Source organism: Martes martes, assembly GCF_963455335.1.
Source record: "Martes martes genome assembly, chromosome: 4".
Classification (NCBI taxonomy): Eukaryota; Metazoa; Chordata; class Mammalia; order Carnivora; family Mustelidae; genus Martes; species Martes martes.
Genome location: NC_137891.1, coordinates 187,119,447 through 187,140,835, shown reverse-complemented (window position 1 = coordinate 187,140,835; position 21,389 = coordinate 187,119,447). Strand labels below are relative to the sequence as shown.

General features: G+C 52.1%; 1 protein-coding gene across 2 annotated transcripts in view; it reads right to left on the bottom strand.

Annotated features, from left to right (window-relative positions):
- ACOT7 (acyl-CoA thioesterase 7) overlaps window positions 1-16,750 on the bottom strand; it is a gene marked incomplete at its 5' end in the record, with an annotated part of 95,832 nt that extends 79,082 nt beyond the window's left edge. Inside the window, one exon of one of the 2 annotated variants that reach the window (XM_080800739.1) lies at window positions 16,593-16,750. In XM_080800739.1, coding sequence (XP_080656865.1) covers window positions 16,593-16,750 — 158 coding nt within the window. Of the gene's footprint in view, window positions 1-3,177; window positions 3,522-16,592 lie in introns of those variants that run through there. The other variant, XM_080800738.1, reaches the window with a different exon arrangement.
- Window positions 16,751-21,389: the final 4,639 nt, after the last annotated feature.

The window sequence follows — 21,389 nt, the reverse complement described above, 5'->3', positions numbered from 1 at the left end:
ACACCGCTGCGGGGACAGGCGGGTGGGGAAGTAGGAAGGGCGGAAAGACCAGAAGGGGGCCTGTTGGTGTTCTGGGAGGTGAAGTGGGAAACAGATGCAGAAGCAGAGGCCCGGCCCACTGCCGAAATGAAACCACGTGGGTGACCAACACCCCACGTTCTGTAGGGCACTTTTACCCCTGGTGCCCCTCTGCTTCTGTCCTCAGGGTCAGGGGTGAGCCGGGGGTATGGGGCAGATTTGTGGCTTCACCCTGGGACGCCAACAAGGACCTCGGACTCACAGAGTGAGTTCTCCCATCTGGAGAAAGAGGTGTGTCCACATCAAAAGAACAAAGCTGGACCCTTACCTCACACCATCTATGAGGAAGAACTCAAAACAAGTAAAGCCCTAAAAGAGCTGAGACTGCGGAAGTCTTGAGAGAGGACACACGGGTAACCCTCCCGCCGTGACCCTGGACCTGGCAGCCGTTTGCTGGATCCGACAGCAAAAACACAAGCAGTCAGAAAATAAAAAACATGAATTGGATTACATCAAAATCCAAAACTTCTGTGCTTGAAGGCATAGCATCCGAAGTGGTGAGACAACCCACTGGACAGATGAAAATCTTTACAAACCATGCATCTCAGAAGGGACTTGTATCTAGAATCTGGAATTAACTCTCACCACTCAAGAATAAGACAAAGAAGCCCAATGAAAAATGAGGAAAGAAACTAAACAGACCAAGATGAACACTGTCTGGGAAGCATACAAAATCGGTACAAAAAGTTATATGTTATCAGTCATCAGAGAAACCAAATCAAGGCCACAGGGATTTGCCACTTCTCGCCCACTCGGCCAGGGCAGCTGTAACCCAAGAGGCAGCTCCCTAGCACTGAGGAGGAGGCAGGGACCCCCCCACCCCACACTGCTGGAGGAGGGGACAAAACAGTGAGGCAGCCACGCTGGAAAACACACTAGTGGCTCGTCGGAAGTTTCCACGTAGAGAAACCCTATGACCCAGCAACCCCACTCCCAGACGGGCTGGTTTTCTCACACCACCTCTGACACCCGGTGTGAGGGGGCTGTTTTCCCGGCTGGGGGGCCTACGATTCAGGGCAGTTCTGATGCGAACAGCCTGGTGTTAGCTCAGGCCTCAGGTTCAAGGGCTCAGGTCTGTCCCCACCTCGATGCCAGCGACAAGCCCCAGGCCACCTATACTTCTGACAAAATGGCTCTAGAAATTGGGGTTCCCACAAAAACCTCCTTCAGTTGGATAATTCACCGGAGCAGCTCACAGAACTCAGGCAAAAGCTATATTCACGTTTAACGGTTTGTTATAAAGGATACAGCTGAGGCACAGCCAAATGGAAGAGATGCACAGGTCAAGGCATGGGGTGGGACTCAGCCACACCACTCTTTCTGTACATCCACGTGTCCAGCAACCCAGGAGATCTCCCAACTCCACTGTTGGGGATTTTTATGAAGGTCCCATTATGGAGACACTGGTCATTAACTCAACTTCCAGACCTCCCTTCCCCGCCTCCAGGCAGCAGGTGGGGCAGAAGGTTCCAACCCTCTAGCCCTGCCTGGGTCATCCTGGCTACCAGTGTCGTCCCCCCCCCCCCCCCCCCCCCCCCCCGTCCTGAAGCTCTCTAATAGGCTCCCAGCTGCTAACCACCTCATTTGCATACCAAAGACACACCGTCACACAGGAAATTTCAAGTGTTTAGGAAGTCTGTGCCAGGACTCAGGGACAAAGACCAAATATGTATTTCTTATTAAGCCATACTAGGTACACACTCAACATATGCCCACACCCACACAAAAACTCAGACAGGAATGTGCACGTTTAGCTACATGGTAGCTAAACGGTGGGCGCCCAGCAAATGTCCATCAACTGATGAATGGATACACAAAATGCGGTATGGACCCTGCAGTGAGTTACGGAGGCAGCATGGACACCTGCTACAGCCCGGATGACCCCTGAAAACAGGATGCTCCGCGAGAGCAGCCAGACAGAAAACAGCATATTGCATGCTTCTGCCTATTTGGAATGTCCAGAAGAGACAAACCGATGGAGAAAGAATAGAGATTGGGCAGATAAATAAATTAATAAAAATTTAAAGTAATAAAAAATAAAAGCTTCATTGAGAACAGAGTCGGGAGGGCAGCAGGGGGCGCTCTCAAACCTTACAACTGGTCCCTTGCGGCCCCACCAGGAAGAGAGATCCCGGCAGGTCCCCACTACACCTCTCCTGCTGGACCACCCCAGCAGGAGGAAGAAAGGCTCTTCTGCTCCAGCAAGAGCCCGGCCAGCGAGAGGCGATGCAGCCAATGAGAAGCCACGACACTTCCAACTCCCAGTTTGCTCCAACGGGCTTCTAGTTTACAACAGCCCTCCCGGCTCCCCCTTCCCTCTATAAAAGCAACCTCTTTGTTCTCCAGACTCGCGGAGGGTTCACAGTAGCTCGCTTGTCCCGAGCTGTAATTCTCTGGTTTTCCCAAGTAACCCCGTTTTGCTGGTGAAATTGTACACTCTGGTGGATGAGTCATATGGAACCCAGGTTACATGCCAGTAAAGCTGGTACAAACCGGGGTTGGGGGGGAGGGTAGAGGGGCGGTACACCCACCGCACCCACCGAACAAAGTTTCTATAAAGTTTGAAATAAACACAGGAAGGCCATGGACAGCAGCATAGGGTCACGCTGCTGAAGATGAGCCCAGCACGCGAGGACAGCTCCCCCTGCCCCAGACAAGCCTGCTGGTCCAAAATCACAGCTTGACCTCCTGCCCCAGGGGACAGCAGAAGGCACATGTTCCCAGACTCCTGGACAGTGTGTGCCCAGGGGGTGAGGAGCCAGCACAGCTGTTAGTAAGAGTGGTGCTTTAATCTCCACAGCTGCCTTAAGCCTTCAAATTTGTCAGCCGCCCAGAGCCCAGAAACGGCCGTTCCTGAAAGCCTCCACCTCCGACAAAGCCCGACGGGCTTCGACGGGTCCCTGGCTGAGAAACCTGCTAGGTCTCCCCTTCAGACGGACGCACAAGTGGGTACACTCCACCAGGCAGCTCGCTGAACCCCCAGCTCTCCGTCTATTAACAATAAATCCTGAGTCATGTGGCCAAGGCTCAGTCTGCCCTATGTGCTGACAGCAGAGTGGTGTCATCGCTGTGGGCACAGAGATGTCCCTGTCATCCTACCTTGCGGTGACACAGGGTCGAGACAGCAGATCAGACCCGGTTTCAACAGCCTTCGTGGAAGCCCAGCATCTCTCCCCGGGACTGGGGGAGCTCCTGGGCCCCAGACGCTCGCAGGTGGCCGTCTGCCTGGCGAGCACTCGGAGGCGGACAGCGTAGACAAGCAGCCTCATCTAGCAGTAAGTTTGCCCCGTTGCCGGCAGCAGGCTTATTAGCAGCCTCCGGCCCTGTCTCCCCAGTGGGCCTGCCCCCCAGAGCCCTCCCTACAGGACGGCAGGTCCCCCTCTCCCGGCGGCCTCCTCCTGGGGCTGCCCTTCCTCCGGCCACACTCAAACTGGCGGTTCTCCTTCCGGAAGCGTCTCACCCGATGCTTCCCTGCAACCCCAGTGATGCAAGGAATTCATGACTCCGCCTGAAGTCACCGGCTTGGCTCTTTCCTGAGCAAAAGAGGGAGGGCGGCAACGGGCCGGGCAGCGTGCCGGTTCCCGAGGAAGAACGCATTAGGTGGGGCCCGGAGGCCGGGAGGGGAAGCGGCCCCACGTCAATTACAGACGCCAGCGGAACCACCACCCAGGAGCCACCGGCGGCGGGGGGCTTCCACGGAGCAAGACGCGCTCAGCATCTTCCGCGACAGGTGACCCGCCCACCCCACCCCCCGCACCTCAGCCAATGAGAAGCCGTCATCACCCCGAGCTCTCGCTGGCCGACCGCCTTCCCCCCTTCTCGGGGCCTTCCCCCCTTCTCGGGAGGTACCGCTCCTCTCCTGTTTGTGGGGCTTGCCCCTGGCTTTGTCACAGCTTGCTTGTCCCAAACGGCAATTCTCTGCTTTCCCAAATAAACCCACGTATGCTGGCAAAATAAGTGACTTTTAAATTTTCATTTATTTTTTTAAAAGAATTTATTTATTTGACAGAGAGATCACAAGTAGGCAGAGAGGCAGGCAGCAGGAAGGGGGGGGCGCAGACTCCCCGCTGAGCAAAGAGCCCGATGCGGGGGCTCTATCCCAGGACCCTGGGATCATGACCTGAGCTGAAGGCAGAGGCTTAACCCACTGAGCCACCCAGGCACTCCGAATTTTTGATTTTTAAGGTTACCCTTACTTGGTGATCAGAAGTGGGATCCCAGGGGGACCCCCAACAACTCCGAGGCTGGTGGACACACAGGCAGCGACACCCCCGAGGCCCCCTGGGCTCACTGCTTTCTTGCTGACCGGGCACTGCTAGGGCAAGTTTTCTCCGGCATCTCAGGCTCCACCAACCTTGGGTCTGAGCTCCCCCGGCTTTATCCAAGATCTATTTTAGGATTTTGGCCTTTCCCTGAGAACTCACTCGTTTGCCTTTTGGTCTGACTTCTGTTTGGAACCGGCCTGTTCCTGCTGAAAGAGTGCTGGGGAGGAATTTTTCTTTCCACTCTAGAGACAAACCTCTAAGAAATGGGGTCCCAGTCATCAAAACTGGGGCACTGTCCCCCATCTCTGGGACCATAGTTGGCTTTATGTTTAAAAACCATGGTCAGTGGCCATGATGGGGAATTCTTTGATCTCCCCAAACTTACTTTCTCAAAACTAAACTGGACAGCCAGGGCTCTGAGACTGTCAAAACTGAATGGGACGCCTCTCTGGATTGCTGTTCTTGTCCAGGACCTGCGAACAACAAACAGCACGGTCATCTCTCGGCACCCTGTTGCCCCGGCCTTGTGCGTCACCGACATCCGTTCCCAGAGAAGGAATGTTTCTTCACTGCCCTTGACCTACGCACTGTCTCTTCAGTATTCCAGGCAGTAAGGAAAGCCAATTATCCTTTTGCTTTCACTTGGGAAGAACGTTAAGTACGTCTGAATCGCTCAGGGTTTTACAGATGGTCCTTACTTTTCACAAATCTTAAAAGCTAATTTGGATGATATAAAAATTGTGTGTGGCCTCTACTTACAACATGTAGATGACTTGCTTTTCCGCTGCCCTTCTCAAACCTCTTCACAAGAAGATGGCATCCGCCTCTTAATGCTTTTGGCCTTAAAGGGACATAAAATCCTCAAAGAAAAATTGCAGTTTGCTCAAATCCGGTTTGATACTAGGAAACCTGATCTCAGAACAAGAACTGCATTAGAACCCAGGTAGTGTTCCTGAACTCCCCAAAACCGAAAACCAATTACAAGGTTTTCTTGAATTCAAGGCTGGCCAGTCGAAATCGAATTCCAAAGGTCTTTCTTGTGGTTCAATGTCTACATGCTTTAGTAAGAAAAGGAAAAATCCAGGGCTCCTGGCTGGCTGAGTCAACAGAATGGGTGGCTCTTGATCTTGGGGACATGAGTTCAAGCCCTACGTTGGGCACATAGAGCTACTGTAAATATAGAAATAAAAATTGTGAAAGTGAAAGAGCAGGAAGATACAAATTTGGGGATTTTAAGGAAGAGCCTAGGGGTGCCTGGGTGGCTCAGTGGGTTGGGCCTCTGCCTTTGGCTGGGGTCGTGATCTTGGGGTCTGGGATCAAGCCCCGTGTTGGGCTCTCTGCTCGGCGAGGAGCCTGCTTCCTCCTCTCTTTCTCTCTGCCTGCCTCTCTGCCTACTTGTGATCTCTCTGTCAAATAAATAAATAAAAATCTTTAAAAAAAAAAAAAAAGGAAGAGCCTAATAAGACCCCTGGCCTCAGACATCTTAATTATGAACTTCGTTTTTTCCTCTGTGTAAATGAGAGTGAAGGGAACGTCTTAAGAGTACACAACCACAAAAACACGGGGACCAGCATGGCCCCACGGGGTATATAGCCACCAACCAGATCCTGTGGCCCAGGAAAATCCCCCTTGCCTCACAGTCATCCCTGCCACCAGCTGCCCTGTTAGTGCAGAGCACTGAGGAGATGTTCGCAGGGTCCCCTTTAACATCCCTGCACGGTGACACCAGACCAGGGTAAAACCACGTGTATTTATACCGACAGCCCGCATGCCACGGCTCATGACCTTGGAATGCTGGGTAGCGGTCAGGTTTCCTTACCCGGAATGGGAATAGAATTAAAAAGGGCTCCCATTGCCAAAACTTATCAGATGCCACACTTTCGCTGGCTGATCTGGCTACGATTTAAGGCTCGTGGACATTCAGATGCAATTCCTTGGAGACCAAAGGAAACCACCTCACTGATATTTCTGCCAAAAATGAGGCTGTCAAGGAAACCCAGAGACAAATCCCTGTTGTGGTCCGAAACGATGTTGTTCCAAATGATAATATGGAAAAATCAACAGGAGATAACCCAATAATTGGCCCCAAAGAAGGAAAAACAGTACTGGAAATCTAATCATTGTTGGCTCAATGAAAAGACAGAACTCTGGTTTGGACCCAAAAACAAACTGAGCCTACCAGAAGTTCTAAAATTCCCACTACGTACCTCTGTACACGGGTTTACTGACAAAATTACAGTGTTCATGAACAATTAGCGGAGAAATTTGGTGGGGGGGAGATATATTAACAAGGCTGCAAAAAGGGCCTACTTCACACATCCGTCCGAGTACGATCTGCAGAAACCCGTTCACGCATATGGGTTGTACAAACACAATATAGATGTGGTAGTCACAATTCGTGTATTTTCTCACTGGCTTGAGCCTTTTCCTTATAGGCAGGCCACTGCTGCTTCTGTGGTTAAAATTCTGTTCATAGGATGCCTGGGGGGCTCAGTCCGTTAAGTGTCTGCCTTCAGCTCAGGTCATGATCCCGGGGTCCTGGGATCGAGTCCCGCATTGGGCTCCCTGCTCTACGGGGTCTGCTTCTCCCTCTGCCCCTCCCCCTGCTTGTGCTCTCTCAAATAAACAAAATCTTAAAAAGAGAAATTCTGTTCAAAAGGATGCCCCCACCTGAGTAACTGAGTAACAGTGATCAGGAAACCCATTTTAACGGTCAGGCGTCTCGACGAGTCTGTGCTGTTTGGCTAGTTTTAGAATACTATGCACACTCCTCAAGGTCAATCCTCAAGGTCAGTGAAACACACAAAAGGCATTATGAAGATTCAATTGGCAAAAGTTGTAGAGACCATCCAGACACCGTGGCCGAAAGCACTGCTCTTGGTCCTTCCAAATCTCCAACTGACCCCCTTTGGAACTTGTAGCCTCTCAGCCGTGGAGCTAAGTCGCAGGACATCCGGTGCCCTTGGCTCCTGCCTCCTCTGATCTGTAGTTGACAAAAGGAGATACTTTCCAATATTTTAAAGTCCTAACTGCATCTGTTAAAAATAACCAGGCTTTGGTACAGGGCACCCGGCTGGCTCAGTCGGTGGTATGTATAACTCTTGATCTCGGGGTTGTGGGTTCAAGCCCCCACTGGGTGTAGAGATTACTTTTAAAAATAATATATTTTTAAAAATTTAAAATAGGGGTGCCTGGGTGGCTCAGTCATTTGAGTGTCTGCCTTTGGCTCAGGTCGAGGCCCACAGAGGGTCTGCTTCTCCCTCTGCCCCTCACCCCACTCACGCTCTCTCTTTCTCTCAAATAAATGAACAAAATCTTTTTAAAACACAAAAATAAAAAATAACCATGTTTTGTAGACCAACCTTTTCACCATTCATTCCCAGGAGACATAGACCTTGTAACCTGAGATTTCGTCTGTTGGAAGACACACCTCCACAAAGACTCATCAGCCTTACTGGAAATGCCCTTCCCAGGCACTGCTCACCAGCCCTTGTGCCACCAAACTCCAACAGGACACATCTAGGTGAAGCACCTAACCCTGACCAGCTGGTGACCAAAAGCACAGGCTTCCGGGCCGTCAAGTTGATGACATCTGACGACACAGCTTTCCTGAGCGGTCCAAACCAGGCCTGGAAGTCTTCTCCAAGCTGTCTGCCTCTACTCTTACTTTCATGGAAAGAAAATGCCCTCATCTGCATCTCCCCAGGCTCTTGGAAAAGGGGGAAATCTTTTTTTTTTTATCATTATGGCCTTTTTCAGAAACAGCCTCATCATGATCCCGTGACAAATTAGTTTTTCACTTGCATTTTCTGAAGGATTAGAAGGTTCAGGAGTCACAAAAGTCTTCCCTCTGAACTATTATTTGACTCTGAGTTCTAATCCAAATTCACGGTCTCTGATCTTGCAACCTTACAGGCTGTCTTATTGGATAACATTTGTTTTTGCAAACTGTTCTTTTAGATAATAATAGTGGGTTTTTTGGTTTTGTTTTTGTTTTTAAAGATTTTATTTTATTTATTTGACAGAGAGAGAGCGAGAGAGACAGCGAGAGAAGCAACACAAGGCAGGTGGTGGGGGGAGAGAAGCAGGCTTCCCTCTGAGCAGGGAGCCCGATGCGGGGCTCCATCCCTGGACCTCGGGATCATGACCTGAGCCGAAGGCAGAGGCTTAACCCACTGAGCCACCCTGGCGCCCCAACAGTACTATTTTAATACACCTTTGAAGTTTTACTATTTTTGCAGAGCTCGCGTGCTAGTGCTTCACGCTGCACCGTGTCTTCCCCAACGTCCTGGGTTCCTTCAGCCTGCCCTGGTGCTGTGCACCGTCCTGCTCTCCTCACCTGTCTCAGCGGGGACTTCCAGGAGGCACTTTCAGACCTCGAGTCCTGGTACAGAACCACCATACAATTTGGGATTGTTATGTTACTTCTTCTATTGCGTAATATTTCCAGTTATGTGGTTTGGTTGCAGGTCAGACTTTTGTAAAAATGACGTACCCAGGAAGGAGATGATCTCCAATGCTATGGTCTTGATAAGATTTAGTAGAGACAGGAAGTGCCTGCGAGTCCTCCCTCCTAACCTTCCTCGTTACTCAAATACGGCCTTAAGTGGTTTCTAACTGCCATGTGCTTCCCCTCCAATGTAGGACATGACAACCAGGAACGGTCCTTCCTGGCACTGAGAGATAAAACCACTGAATGAGGGAGGGCACACCTGGGGGGGCTCAGGAGGGTGAGCGTCTGCCTTCGGCTCAGGTCATGGTCCCAGGGTCCCGGGACGGAGCCCCGTGTCAGGCTCCCTGCTCAGCGAGGAGCCTGCTTCTCCGTCTCCCTCTGTCATTCCCCTGCTTGTGCAGTCTCTCACTCTCTGTGAAATAAATAAATAAAATCTTAAATAAGGAGACCTGACTCTTCATCAGAGCTTGACCAAAAACAAAACAAAACAAAAGAGGGGTGCTGGGTGGCTCAGTCAGTTAAGCATCTGACTTGATTTCAGCTCGTGTCAAGATCTCAGGGTCCTGGGATCAAGCCCTGAATTGGGCTCTGCACTGTGCAGAGAGTCTATCTGAGGATTCTCTCTCTCTGCTCCTCCCCTGCTCAAGCACTTTCTCTTGCTCTCTCTTTTTCTAATAAATACATAAATAAATAAACCTCTTTTAAAAACAATGGGGACACATGGGTGGCTCAGTCAGTTAGCAATCGACTCCTAATTTCGGCTCAGGTCATGATCTCAGGATTGTGAGACAGACCCCTGCATCAGGCTCTGCACTGGGTGTGAAGCCCACATGAGATTCTCTCTCCCTCTCCCTCTGCCCCTGCCCCCCAAACAAAACAAAACAAAAGCGGCATGAAAATTAATAAAGTAAAACCAAGTGGAGTCAGCAGGCTAGAAGGGGGACCATGCCATTCAACGTCAGTTCCAGGAAACACTGCCAATTACAGACTCCCAGACGAGAATCGTCAACAGGAAAGAATCATCAGCTAAAGGACCCCAACAGGAAAAGATGTACATTGAATTTTCTACAAAAAATCAACTATTCCTGTGGCTCAGCCAATGAGAAACTGTCACCACTTTGCTCTCATTCAGTACCACCCCTCCAGACTTGCGCCTTCTTCTCCATAAAATAACGTTTCTCTCCTTTGTCTGTTGGACTTGCTTATGGTCTTTCCATAGCTTGTGTGTCCTGAACTGCAATTCTCTGATTTTCCTGAATAAACCCAGTTTTGCTGATAAAATAACTTTCCTTTTTAAAGTTAACAGGAGGACAGGGGTGGGACTGTGAGCAACATGGCCCAGATTCTCATCTCCAGGACCTGGAAGCCTCTACCACCCATCAGGCCAGACCCAGCCTCCAGCAGAGGTGAGCAGCTCCACCAGGCGGTAAGGGTCCCTGCACGGCAGGTGTCAGGAGGGCTGTGAGGCTGCCAACTAGCGCCCGGGTTCTGGCAGCGGGGTGGCTGAGGAAAGCGGACACAAGAACAACAGTGGAAAATTCCCATCCCTACTTCAGAGAGTGGCTCGCCAGCTCCAGCGGAGCACTGAGGGAAATGCACATTCCCGGGCCCCGGGTCCCCAAGATGCAAAACCAGTAGGTCGGGAGTAGAGACTCAAGAGGCTGTTGGTCTTTTCATTCTTTTCCTTTTTTAAAGATTTTATTTACTGGGGACCTGCTTGGCTCAGTCGGTTAAGTGTCTGCCTTCGGCTCAGGTCATGATCCCGGGGTCCTGGGACTGAGTCCCGAATCGGGCTCCCTGCCCGGCGGGGAGCCTGCTTCTCCCTTTCCCCGTTTGTGCTCTCTCACTCTCACTCTCTCTCTCAAATAAAATCTTTCAACATTTTTTAAAATTTATTTTAGAGAGAGAAGGAGTGCAAGCAAAGGGAGAGGGAGAAGGAGATGATCTCCAGCAGACTGCCCACTGAGCACAGAGCCCGACTGAGGGCTCCATCCCGGGACCCTGACATTACCGCCTGAGCCGAAACCCAGAGTCGGACACTTAGCCAACTGAATCACCCAGGTGCCCCCATCTTTTTATTCTTTATTGTGGAAAACATCACTAACAAGAGCAGAGAGAAGGAAATGAACCCGAGTCCCCACTAAACAGCCCCACTGGTCAACTCTGGTTTCAGATGATCTGTTTCCTCTCTGTTCCCACTTATTCCCCAGTTCCGGATGAGTTTAAACAAATCTCAGACATCATAGCTTAGCATTTGTAAATATCTCAGCATTCCCTCTAAACCAGAAAGACCCCTTCTAAAAATAGAACCACAGGGGTGCCTGGATGGCTCAGTCTTAAGCATCTGCCTTCGGCTCAGGTTATGATCCCAGGGTCCTGGGATCGAGCCCCGCATCGGGCTCCCTGCTTAGCGGGAAGCCTGCTTCTCCCTCTGCCACTCCCACTCCCCTTGCTTGTGTTCCCTCTCTCGCTGTCTCTCTCTCTTTGTCAAATAAATAAGTCAATTAATTTTTAAAAAGTAGAACCACAAAACAATGATCTCACCTAAAATATAACATCGAATACCAAGTGAGTGTTCAGGTTTCCCCAGTGGCGTCCTAAAAGTTTTGAGATCCGCATGTGTGAACTGTCTTCACAATCACCAACAGCTGGAAAGACCCCAGGTGTTCCCAGACTGGCGGGAAACAAAGTGCAGGTAGCACAACTGGGCAGTGAGAAGAAAGGACGACGACACACATTCGGCAGGTGGCACTCACAAGCAGAGTGCCAGGTGCATGACTGCACCCGTGCGAAATTCTAGAAAAGGCAGAAACCAGAGTGACAGAAAGCAGACCTGTTTACCAGGGTTTGGGACTGGGACGGCCGCTGGGGGTGATGGAAACGCTCTGTGTCACAGTGGTGGTGGTAATTCTGGGGGTGCACACATCTCGAATTCTGTGAGCAGTGCGCTTAAAATAGGTGCGGTTCATTGTGTACATCATACCTTATAAGGTCGTTTTTTAAAAAAGCAGAACTACAGCGACCTCACCTTAAAAACACTGGAAATTCCTTCGTATCTTTTAAGTTTCAAAGGACTAGCCAAGTTCCCCCCAAGGATCTCGTTAATGTTTTAAAATCTGCATTTTGTTGATTTTTCTACTTAAGTGTAATTTGCATGCAGAATATGTGCATTTGTAAGAGGCTTCCTCAGTTATTGGGATGTAGGTGGTCCGTGGGGGCGGGTGACCTTATCATGTATCGCCTCCCCAGGACACCTCTGGCCGGGAGACGCAGGGGGCCTGGAGGCACACGGGGCAGTCCCCCGGGGCGGGGCCCCCCTGCACGAGCCCGAGCGCCCGGCGGTGAACGTCCGTCCGAGGAGACCGGTGGAGCGGCGTCAGGGCGCCGGCAGGGGGAGCTCTCGCACGCCGCGGCTCCGCGTCGCCGGCCGGGCCGCGGGGAAGGCAGCCCCGCAGGGCACCGGCTTTAGCTCTGCTGCGCCCGCCCCAGCACGAGGAAGAAAGCTTTCCCCTTCCCCTGGCAACAGCCCAGCCAGTGGGGGACTGTCACACGTCGGCCAATGAGAAGCCGCTATACTCTGAACTCCCGGTTCGCTCCAATAGGCTTCTCGTTCCTAAGGGGCTCGGGACCGCCCCCTCTCCCATATAAAACGCGTCCCTCTCCTTTGTTCCCAGGCTTGCCCGTGCTTTTGCCGTAAGCCTCCTTGCCTGGCAGTTCCTGAATAGCCTCCCCATTTTTCTTTCTGGTGAAATAACTGGCAGCTTTCTAAGGTTAACAGGAGAAAGCAACTTCCGGCCCGACCGAAGCCAGGGAGCTGGTGGTCTGCGGTGCCAAATCCAGGGCGATGCCAGGTTGCCTGGCCCACTTGCAGGGGGAGGCTGGGCGGTGGGGTGAGCAACAGCCTACCCAACCAGGGGCTCCTTGGGCTGCAATGGCTGCACCTTTTTCCAGGGCCTCCCTGTCCTAGCACGAGGGGAGTCAGCACTGTGCATTGTTCTATAGAATGTTCCAGAACATTAGCTCAGGGTATGGTTTCTGTAAATCAGATTCGATATTTTTATTAATTCCACTATAAACCCAAAGACCGAGTCCAAGGGGAAAAAATGTTAACCTGTTAACACACTAGAATTCAGGTCCTTTCCACTAACATTTTGGCTACTTGACGCCGGATCTACCAGAAGTTGTATCTCCTAGACGCCAGGCACTACTCAGGGCATTCTCGGCACAACAGTGAACAACGGTGAACGTCAATCCCTAACCTCAAGACGTTTCCGGGCAGATCCGCATCTAAGAGCATGCAAACAAAAAACCCCATGCAGGCCTCACACATTTACCTACAAATAAATGACTCCTAGATCACCTGCCCTGGGCAAAGTCCGAACCAAGGTCCGCCCCCATTAGCTACGTGGTTTGAGAGCCAACTGCAGTCCCCAGGGAGCTTCTGAAACCTTGGGAAATCCTTCCTCTCCCAGGCCTGCCATAATTCCCAGTTTCTACATGCCTCTACCATACTACACTGTCCCATAATGTAGCCACCAGTCACAGGACTATGTAGGTTTATATTTAAATAAATTTAAATGAATGCAATTAAAAATGCAGTTCCTTCCCATGTGGCCACATTTCAGGCACTCAGTGGCCAGTGACTATGGCTACCATATTGGACAGTGCAGACATGGAGGATTTCCATCAGCGTCCCACAAAGCCCTATTCTCCCACAACCTGTTATATGACATGTCCTTCAACTTTATTTCAACACACACTCGGGGGCTTCTGCTAGGGGCCCACACAGATGCCATGAATAAGCCTCACAACCAAATATAAACTTCAGCTTGGAAGGCAGTAGGAAAACCACAGCAACAGGGACACTGGCAGGGAATAATCTGCCAATAGCCTTCAGTTCCTGGTCAAGGTCCAAGGTCTGCCCTTGACCAAGTCCTTAACCTTTGAGGGCCCCATTTTCCCTGTCACATGACAGAGCTGGACTTGGGGGGCCTCTAAGGGTCCTTCCAGATCTGTCGTTCTAGAACTGAGTCCCAACAAGGAAAAATGTAAATTGCTAACTAAACATTAATTAACATTACTTAAGCCAAAGGAAATAAGCCAAAATAACCAGAGGAAACATGTCTTCTGAGATTTTAAACACTGTCGGGGCACCTGCATCATAGGGCTGGATCAGAAAGAGGAGGAGACAGCACCCCACAGTGGCCTGACTGTCCAAAGTTCAGGTTCTCAAAGGTAAACTGTTCTCTTTGTGAGCTCACATTCCCCTTGTGAGCTCACTTTTATAACTGCCCAGGACTGCACCAAGGATTTTAATCCCTAGAGTAGGCATTATCATCTCCTGTTCGCAAAGAAGAGAGCCGAGGCCCAGCGAGGTTAAGGAACATGCCTAAGTCCACTCACCTAAAGAGGCCGAGCTAGGATTCAAATTCAGGCCCCTCGGCCTCCTGAGCCAGTGTTCCACTTTGGGACAAAAAGATCTTCCATTTACTTACAAGGTGCCAGCCATTCCAACAGGCACTAGATACACTTTCTTTAACACTCAGAACCACCCAGGAGAAAAATGGGACACTGGAAGGTCAGGCAGCTTCCAAACGGGGTGGAGGCTGCATTCACTTAAGTAATGCTAATGTTTAGTTGGCAGATTACATTTTTTCCTCATTGGGCTGCGGAGTTGGTTCTAACCATTGCCTTCCCCAACCTTTAGCGCCCCATCCCTTCAACGCTGCCTTCCAAACCGAGAGCACGTGACCACTCTTAATGATCTGGTATAGTGGGGGTTCCGGCATCCTTCCCTGCTGGACTGTGAACCCCTGAAGCTGGGGACCAAATGTTCCATGTCGGTCAGTGTCCCTCCGTGGCAGTTTACTCCCTGGAGGTGTCCAGGGAAACTCGTTAAATTCATAGGCTTGGCTGTCCCAGGCCAGGAGGCTCCTCTTTCAATGCAGGGTATCAGCTCAGATGTCCTTAAAGGGCTCCCTGCCCTGATATGTCCACTCTCCAGTGTCCTGGAGCTTCTCTGGGCCAAACCCTTGTGACCATGGCCCTCTTCACAGCCCCACCCCAACTCCCTTTGGCAGCTGAGCTGGGCACCTGCCACTCACCTCAGCCAGGCAGTCTGCCCACCTGTCCCAAGGCCATTCCAAGAAAATACGCAATTGTAAATATGCCAGAGCCAGCACGGTACACACCCAAGGTAACAGAAAGCACACACACAGATGTGTAGATTGAAATCGGTATCTTCTTTTATGGGGGGGGGAGTGTAGTGGAAAATCCACGGGTCTGGACACATACAACCTGGCAGGGGCTGCCCTCAGCCTCTTGTGGCTGGATGACCTTACCGAGACATTAGGGCTCCCAGAGCCTCAATTTCCTACTCCAATTTCCTTCCTCTCTTCACAGTGGTGAGACCCCTGCCATCCTCCCTCCAAGGGAAGTTGGGCAAACCGAATGAGTCCAGAGATACACAAGCCCTCTGCAAATGCTGAATACCAAGGTCACTTGGCCAATACAAGGCAGAGCCTGATCCAGGGCCCTGATGCCAGGCCTGTCCTTTACCCAACTCAGTTGCTTCTATTATTTTTGCCCTGGAACTCGGGAGTTGGTGCGGCCATGACCACCACACAGTCAATAACAAAGGGAGCACAGCAAGGTTCTCCTTAAAAGTCCCCTCTCCCTAGAAAACTCAAAACTGACCTTGAGGTCAGAAAAGGCTTCTGACTGGGTCAGAAGTAAGATGGAATCAAGGCACCCCGTGAATGCAGCACTTACTGTACACACCCAGCCACTGCCTTTTCCAGAGAGATGTCAACATCCACAGGAAACCGATCTGGCTGGGACCCAAGTTCAGTGTGATGCCCAACCTCCAAACCTCAGGAGCCAGCCCCATACCAGGAAGCAGCTCGCTCCTAGCGGCGCACCAGGCAGGACAGCGCCGCTGCAGGCCCGGTCCTAGCGCGGCCTTCCCAGACTTCTCGCCCTTAACTCAGCTCCTCCCCAAATACCAGGGCGCTTGCTTCTGATTCTGCCCAAAGGGATGGAGAGTAACCTTGAGGCTGCCCTCCGCGCTCCAGCGGGAAATAAGCCAGCTCATGATCTCCGGCTTCTCTGAGGGCTGCTATCTACCTCGGGCCCGTGGAGGAAGGTAGGGGTGGTCCGCTGCGAAGAAGAACCCTGCGCCCCATTGTGTGAGATGCTTCCAGGCTCCACGGAGCAGTGAACCGTCAGCAGGGAAGGGGATTTTCCGCTCTTCCAGTTAACACCGGCTCTCCGCGAAACCCGAGGCATCACACTGAAGGGAATGCTCCCCTGCAGCCCCCGCCCACTCGGGTACCCACCCAGGGGCTCGCCGGGCCAGCTGGTTATCTGCGCCCCACCTCTGGGGGGATCCGGTGGGCGAGGCACCACCGCCCGGAGAACGCCCTCGAATTAGGGGGGCTCAACGGGAGCCGGGTAGGGGCTCCAGCGCGCTCCGGCACGGGCGGGGCACGCGGCGCGGGGGATGCGCACCGACCCCGCCCGGAAGGGCGCCGCGCGGATTCCTCCCGCAAACGGCCTGCGTGGCCGCCGCGCCGCGCCGTCCCCGGGATACGCCAGGGGCCGCCGGCGCTGCGGAGTCCGAGGCGCATCCCGGCCGCGGCGGGCGGGCGGCGAGCGGGAGAAGCGGGACCCGGCACCCGGCTGGGGTGGGGGCGGTCGGGGGAGGCCGCGGAGGAGCGCTGGCCCGGGCGGGCCGGGGCGGGCCCGGGCGCTGACTCGGCGTCCTGGCCGCCCACCGCGCCGCGCGCCCCGCTTACCGGCAGATCTGGATGGCGGACGGGGTCTCGGCGGCGGGGCCTGACATGCCGGCGGCGACCGCGAGCGGCTGAAGGAGAGCGCAGGTGTCTGGCAGGCCTGGCGCGGAATGAATGAGCCCGGGCGGCGCCATGGAGGGGGAGGGAGGGGGCGGGACCATGGCGCCGGGGGGCGGGGCCTGGGCGCCGGCGACGAATCGAACGCGGCCTCCTGCGCCGGCCCCGCCCCCAAGCGCCCCGCCCCCTGAGCCGCCGCCGGCTCCCCCGGCGTCCGGTTCTGGCTGCGGCGGGGCGCCGTGGGGCGCCGCTTCCAGAAGGTTCGGCGGCTGTTGGGCGGCGCCGAGGGGGGGCGGCTGCGTGGATCAGCGTCGCCCCACGCGGCGCGTGTTCGTGCGGGGCGTTCCGGCTGCCCGCGCCCGGCCGTTGCGGGTCACAGCGCCCCGCGAGGCGGCCGGCGTGCGGCAGAGAGGCCTGCGGGGCTCCGCGTCCGGGTGTCGCCTTCTCGAATCAGCCATGACAGGAAACTGGAGGCGGTTTCCCGTAAAGGAGCCTTTACGGCCGAGCTGCCGCGTGCGGTGCCGCGAGGCACGTGGGTGCGCGGAGCCGGGAGCCTGGAGCCGGCCGCCGCGGAGCTGAGCTGGGCATCTGTCTACACCGCCGGCTGCAAACCGCCGCGGGGTTCGTGCGGGAGGACCTCCCGGGGCGCGGAGCTTTGGCCTGGGGGCGTGCATGCTGCAGTAGGAACCCTAGAGATGCTGAGCTGTGACGTTGCACGCCCTATGCTCCGCCGTGGGGTCCAGGTCAAGTCGGGGTCACAAAATACGCCCAAAATCCCCCAAGGAGGGGAAGGGTGATTGCCTTTCCAGAATTACGGAGAGCTTTTTACCCCGTGTGAGATTTGCCTTTCTCCAGGTTTGTTATAATGAACATAAATCGCTTTTGTAGTCAGGTTTTTAGAAATCAAATGAAACCCACAGAATTCGAGCTCTTCGGTGAAATTTGAAAACCCATTTACTCCAAACTAAATAGCTCTGAAGGACTCGTGCCTCATCCTGGTCAGTCTGGCCTTCCCAGACCATGGAGGGATCCCAGATTATTGCACTAGAGGGCGGGGCGGGGGGGGGGCGGGGATTATTGCACTAAAAATTTTGTTTTTGTTTTAATGTTTTTTTATTTTATTTTTATTTTTTTAAGATTTTGTTTATTTATTTGACAGAGATCACAAGTAGGCAGAGAGGCAGGCACAGAGAGAGAGAGAGGAAAAGAAGCAGGCGCCCTGCTGAGCAGAGAGCCCAATGCGGGGCTGGATCCCAGGACCCCGGGATTATGACCCGGGCGGAAGGCAGAGGCTTCAACCCACTGAGCCACCCAGGCGCCCCTAGAAATTTTGTTTTTAACCCTAGTTAACCACCACCTCTTCCCGTGATGTGTCCCAAAGGGGATGATTCTCTTAGGATGGGAACCTAGGAGCACTAGCCAGCTTTAGAGTCTTAGGCAAAGCAATTTCCTTATCTGTTAATTGGGAGTGATACATTTCTGACCTTCCGCATGAGAAATGAGGTAATGAAAGTAAGGGGCCTACCTCGTTAATAATCAGGGCCTTTCTTCCTCTTTTGTTCTCACCTTTCTTACTCAAGTGTTCTGTTTCTCCAGACAGCTCTTCCCAGGCCCTCAATGCAATGGAACAAGGATTTACAGGGGCCCCGCCCTGTGTGTACAGGTGGGACCATTCCCATGAGGTTGGATACATTTTTGTTCTTCAAAAAGCTCCATATTTGGGGCGCCTGGGTGGCTCAGTGGGTTAAAGCCTCTGCCTTCAGTTCAGGTCATGATCCCAGCATCCTGGGATCGAGCCCCGCATCGGGCTCCCTGCTCAGCGGGGAGCCTTCTTCTTCCCCTCTATCTCTGCCTGCCTCTCTGCCTGCTTGTGATCTCTGTCTGTCAAATAAATAAATAAAGTCTTTAAAAAATAAAAATTTAAAAAAAAAGCTCCATATTTGATTGGGAGACAAATGGGACACAAAAAGCCTGGTCGTGACCACATGCTGAATGGAATTCCTAGACCAGGGAATGGGGCTGAATGGTTCAGGATCAAAGAGCCGCGTCCTTCCCAGAGTGGGACGGGAAGATCTGGGGCAACATCTGTACCTTTGGGAAAGGGTGTGGCTCTGCTTTGGCCCAAGACAGTGTCTGTCAACCTTCTCCACGTGACAGTAGCAGAGGGAGCCAGGGAACATAGTCTGTGTCCCAGTTCTGCAGAGCAGACTGCCCCAGGATTAACCACTTGTCAATGATTGCCAGTTGTTTATGCACTTGGCTGATGTTCAAGGTCAGGGGGTGGGGGACAGTCCCGCAGCAAAAACATCACAAATTGGCTTTACTACAGTGCCGATGGATTTCCACTGCGCCCTCACCGCACAGTCCCCACCTTGCCACTCTGGGATTTTTTCCTTTCTCCTGAAGCTGCCAGGCCATCTCTGTCCCTTTCAGCAAAACTTCTCAGAAGAGCTGTTTATATATATATCCTCTGTCCTCTCCTCCTGGTCCCATTCTCTTTTGAACCCATTCCATCCTGGGTTTTGTCTCTACAGCTCAGTTTACCAAGGTCGCTAATTCCTTCCAAGTTGTTAAATCCAGTAATCCGTTGTCAGAAGTCGTTTCTCTTGAAACGCTTATTCCTTGCCTTCCAAGACGCCATTCGCTGTTATATTTCTGGCCACTTTGCTCGGCCTGCTCTGCTGGTCCTGCCCCAGCGGAGGCCCAGATCTCTAATTCCGGACACATGCGTCCTCTTGCCTGGGCCACACATCACCCCAGGTGTCTGGTAAGCATCCCGAAATTGCTGCTCTAGTCTTCCGCACTAGAGTTTCTTCCTTCTTACTGCTTAAGCTAACAACTGAGGAGTCGCCCAGGCCTCGTTTCCCGCCCACCAGCAAATCCTGGCAGCTCTGCATTCAAAGTAAGTCTAGAATGTGCCCCGTCTCCCCGTGGCATTTGAGAATCCACCCACACCTCCGTCCACGTGGCCTCATCTCTGCCCTCCCCATTGCTCACTTAATCTCCGCCTCTGTGACCCCTCAAACGGTCCTTGACCACACCTGACCCCTCTTTCTTCATGCACCCCCGAGACCCAGCCCTCACTTCTTTGGGTCTTTACTAAAATACCACCTATGAACCGGGCTTCCCCGGCCACCTGTCTCAAGCTGTGGTTCCTCAGCCTCCCTACCTCTCTTCCTGACTTCTTTTTCCCCTTAACTTTTTTTTTTTAAAGATTGTGTTTATTTATTTGACACAGAGTGATAGAAAGAAAGAGAGCACAAGCAGGGGGAGGGGCAGGCAGAGGGAGAGGGAGAAGCAGGCTCTCTGCTGAGCAGGGAGCCTGATGCAGGGCTCGATCCCAAAACCCCAGGATCCTGCCTAACTCAAAGGCAGAAGTGCTTCATCAACTGAGCTTTCCAGGCGCCCCTACCCTTAGCTCTTAACGCCACTTAACATGGATTTTACTCATCTATTTATTGTGTCTCCCTGAACCAGAATGCCTGTTCCATGAGGGCAGGATTTTTTTTTTTTTTTTTACTATTTTGTTCATTGCTGTATGCCAAGCCCCTAGAAGAGTGCCTCACCTGTAACAGGTGCTCAGGAAATATTTTACCAATGATCGACTCAACAGAGGTTTACAGCAATATACTGGGCCACAGCAATTTGATTCATGTGCCTTAATTTCCCCATTCATTCTTTAAAATCTTTAAAATCATCATTTTAAATGCTTACATATAAAAAATAATAATAATTGGGGTGCCTGGGTGGCTCAGTGGGTTAAGCCTCTGCCTTCAACTTGGGTCATGATCCCAGCATCCTGGGATCGAGCTCCGTGTCGGGCTCTCTGCTGAGTGGGGAGCCTGCTTCCCTTCCTCTCTCTCTGCCTGCCTCTCTGCCTACTTGTGATCTCTGTCAAGTAAATAAATAAAATCTTTAAATAATAATAATAATAATAATAATAAAATAGGGACGCCTGGATGGCTCAGTTGGTTAAGCAGCTGCCTTCAGCACACGTCGTGATCTCGGGGTCCTGGGATCAAGTCCCGCACGGGGAGCCTGCTTCTCCCTCTTCCACTCTCCCTGCTTGCGCTTTCTCTCCCTCTGTCAAATAAGTAAGTAAAATCTTTAAAAATAATAATATTAAAATAAAAATTAAAAACTCGCATATATTATTTAAATGACGTCTGCAAATTTTTATGGAAAGATACTTATTTTTAAGATTGTATTTATTAGAGCGTGTGCAGGAGAGAGAGCAGGAACAGGGACAGAGGGCGAGTGAAAAGCAGAGTCCCCACTGAATTAGTGAGCCCGACACAGGGCTTGATCCGAGGACCCCAGCATCACATCCTGAGCTGAAGGCAGATGGCTAACTGACTGAGCCACCCAAGCATCCCCCTCTAAAGACATTTAAGAAACGATTGACGCTGGTAAGCTTTGGGGCAAAGGGGTGAGACCTTTGCTTTCTATATACACACACACACACATATATATATATATATATATATATTTAAGATTTATTAAGTTATTTGAAGGGGAGGGCAGATGGAGAGAGACAATACTGAGACAGACTCCCTGCTGAGGAGCCTGACTCGGGATTCAACCCCACGCCCCTGAGATCATGACCTGAGCTGAAATCAAGAGTTGGCCGCTTACCCAACTGAGCCACCCAGGTGCCCCTCACTTATATATTTTTGCACTGTTACCACCTAACCTCTTGACTATTTTTTTTTAAGATTTTATTTATTTGACAGTTAGAGATCA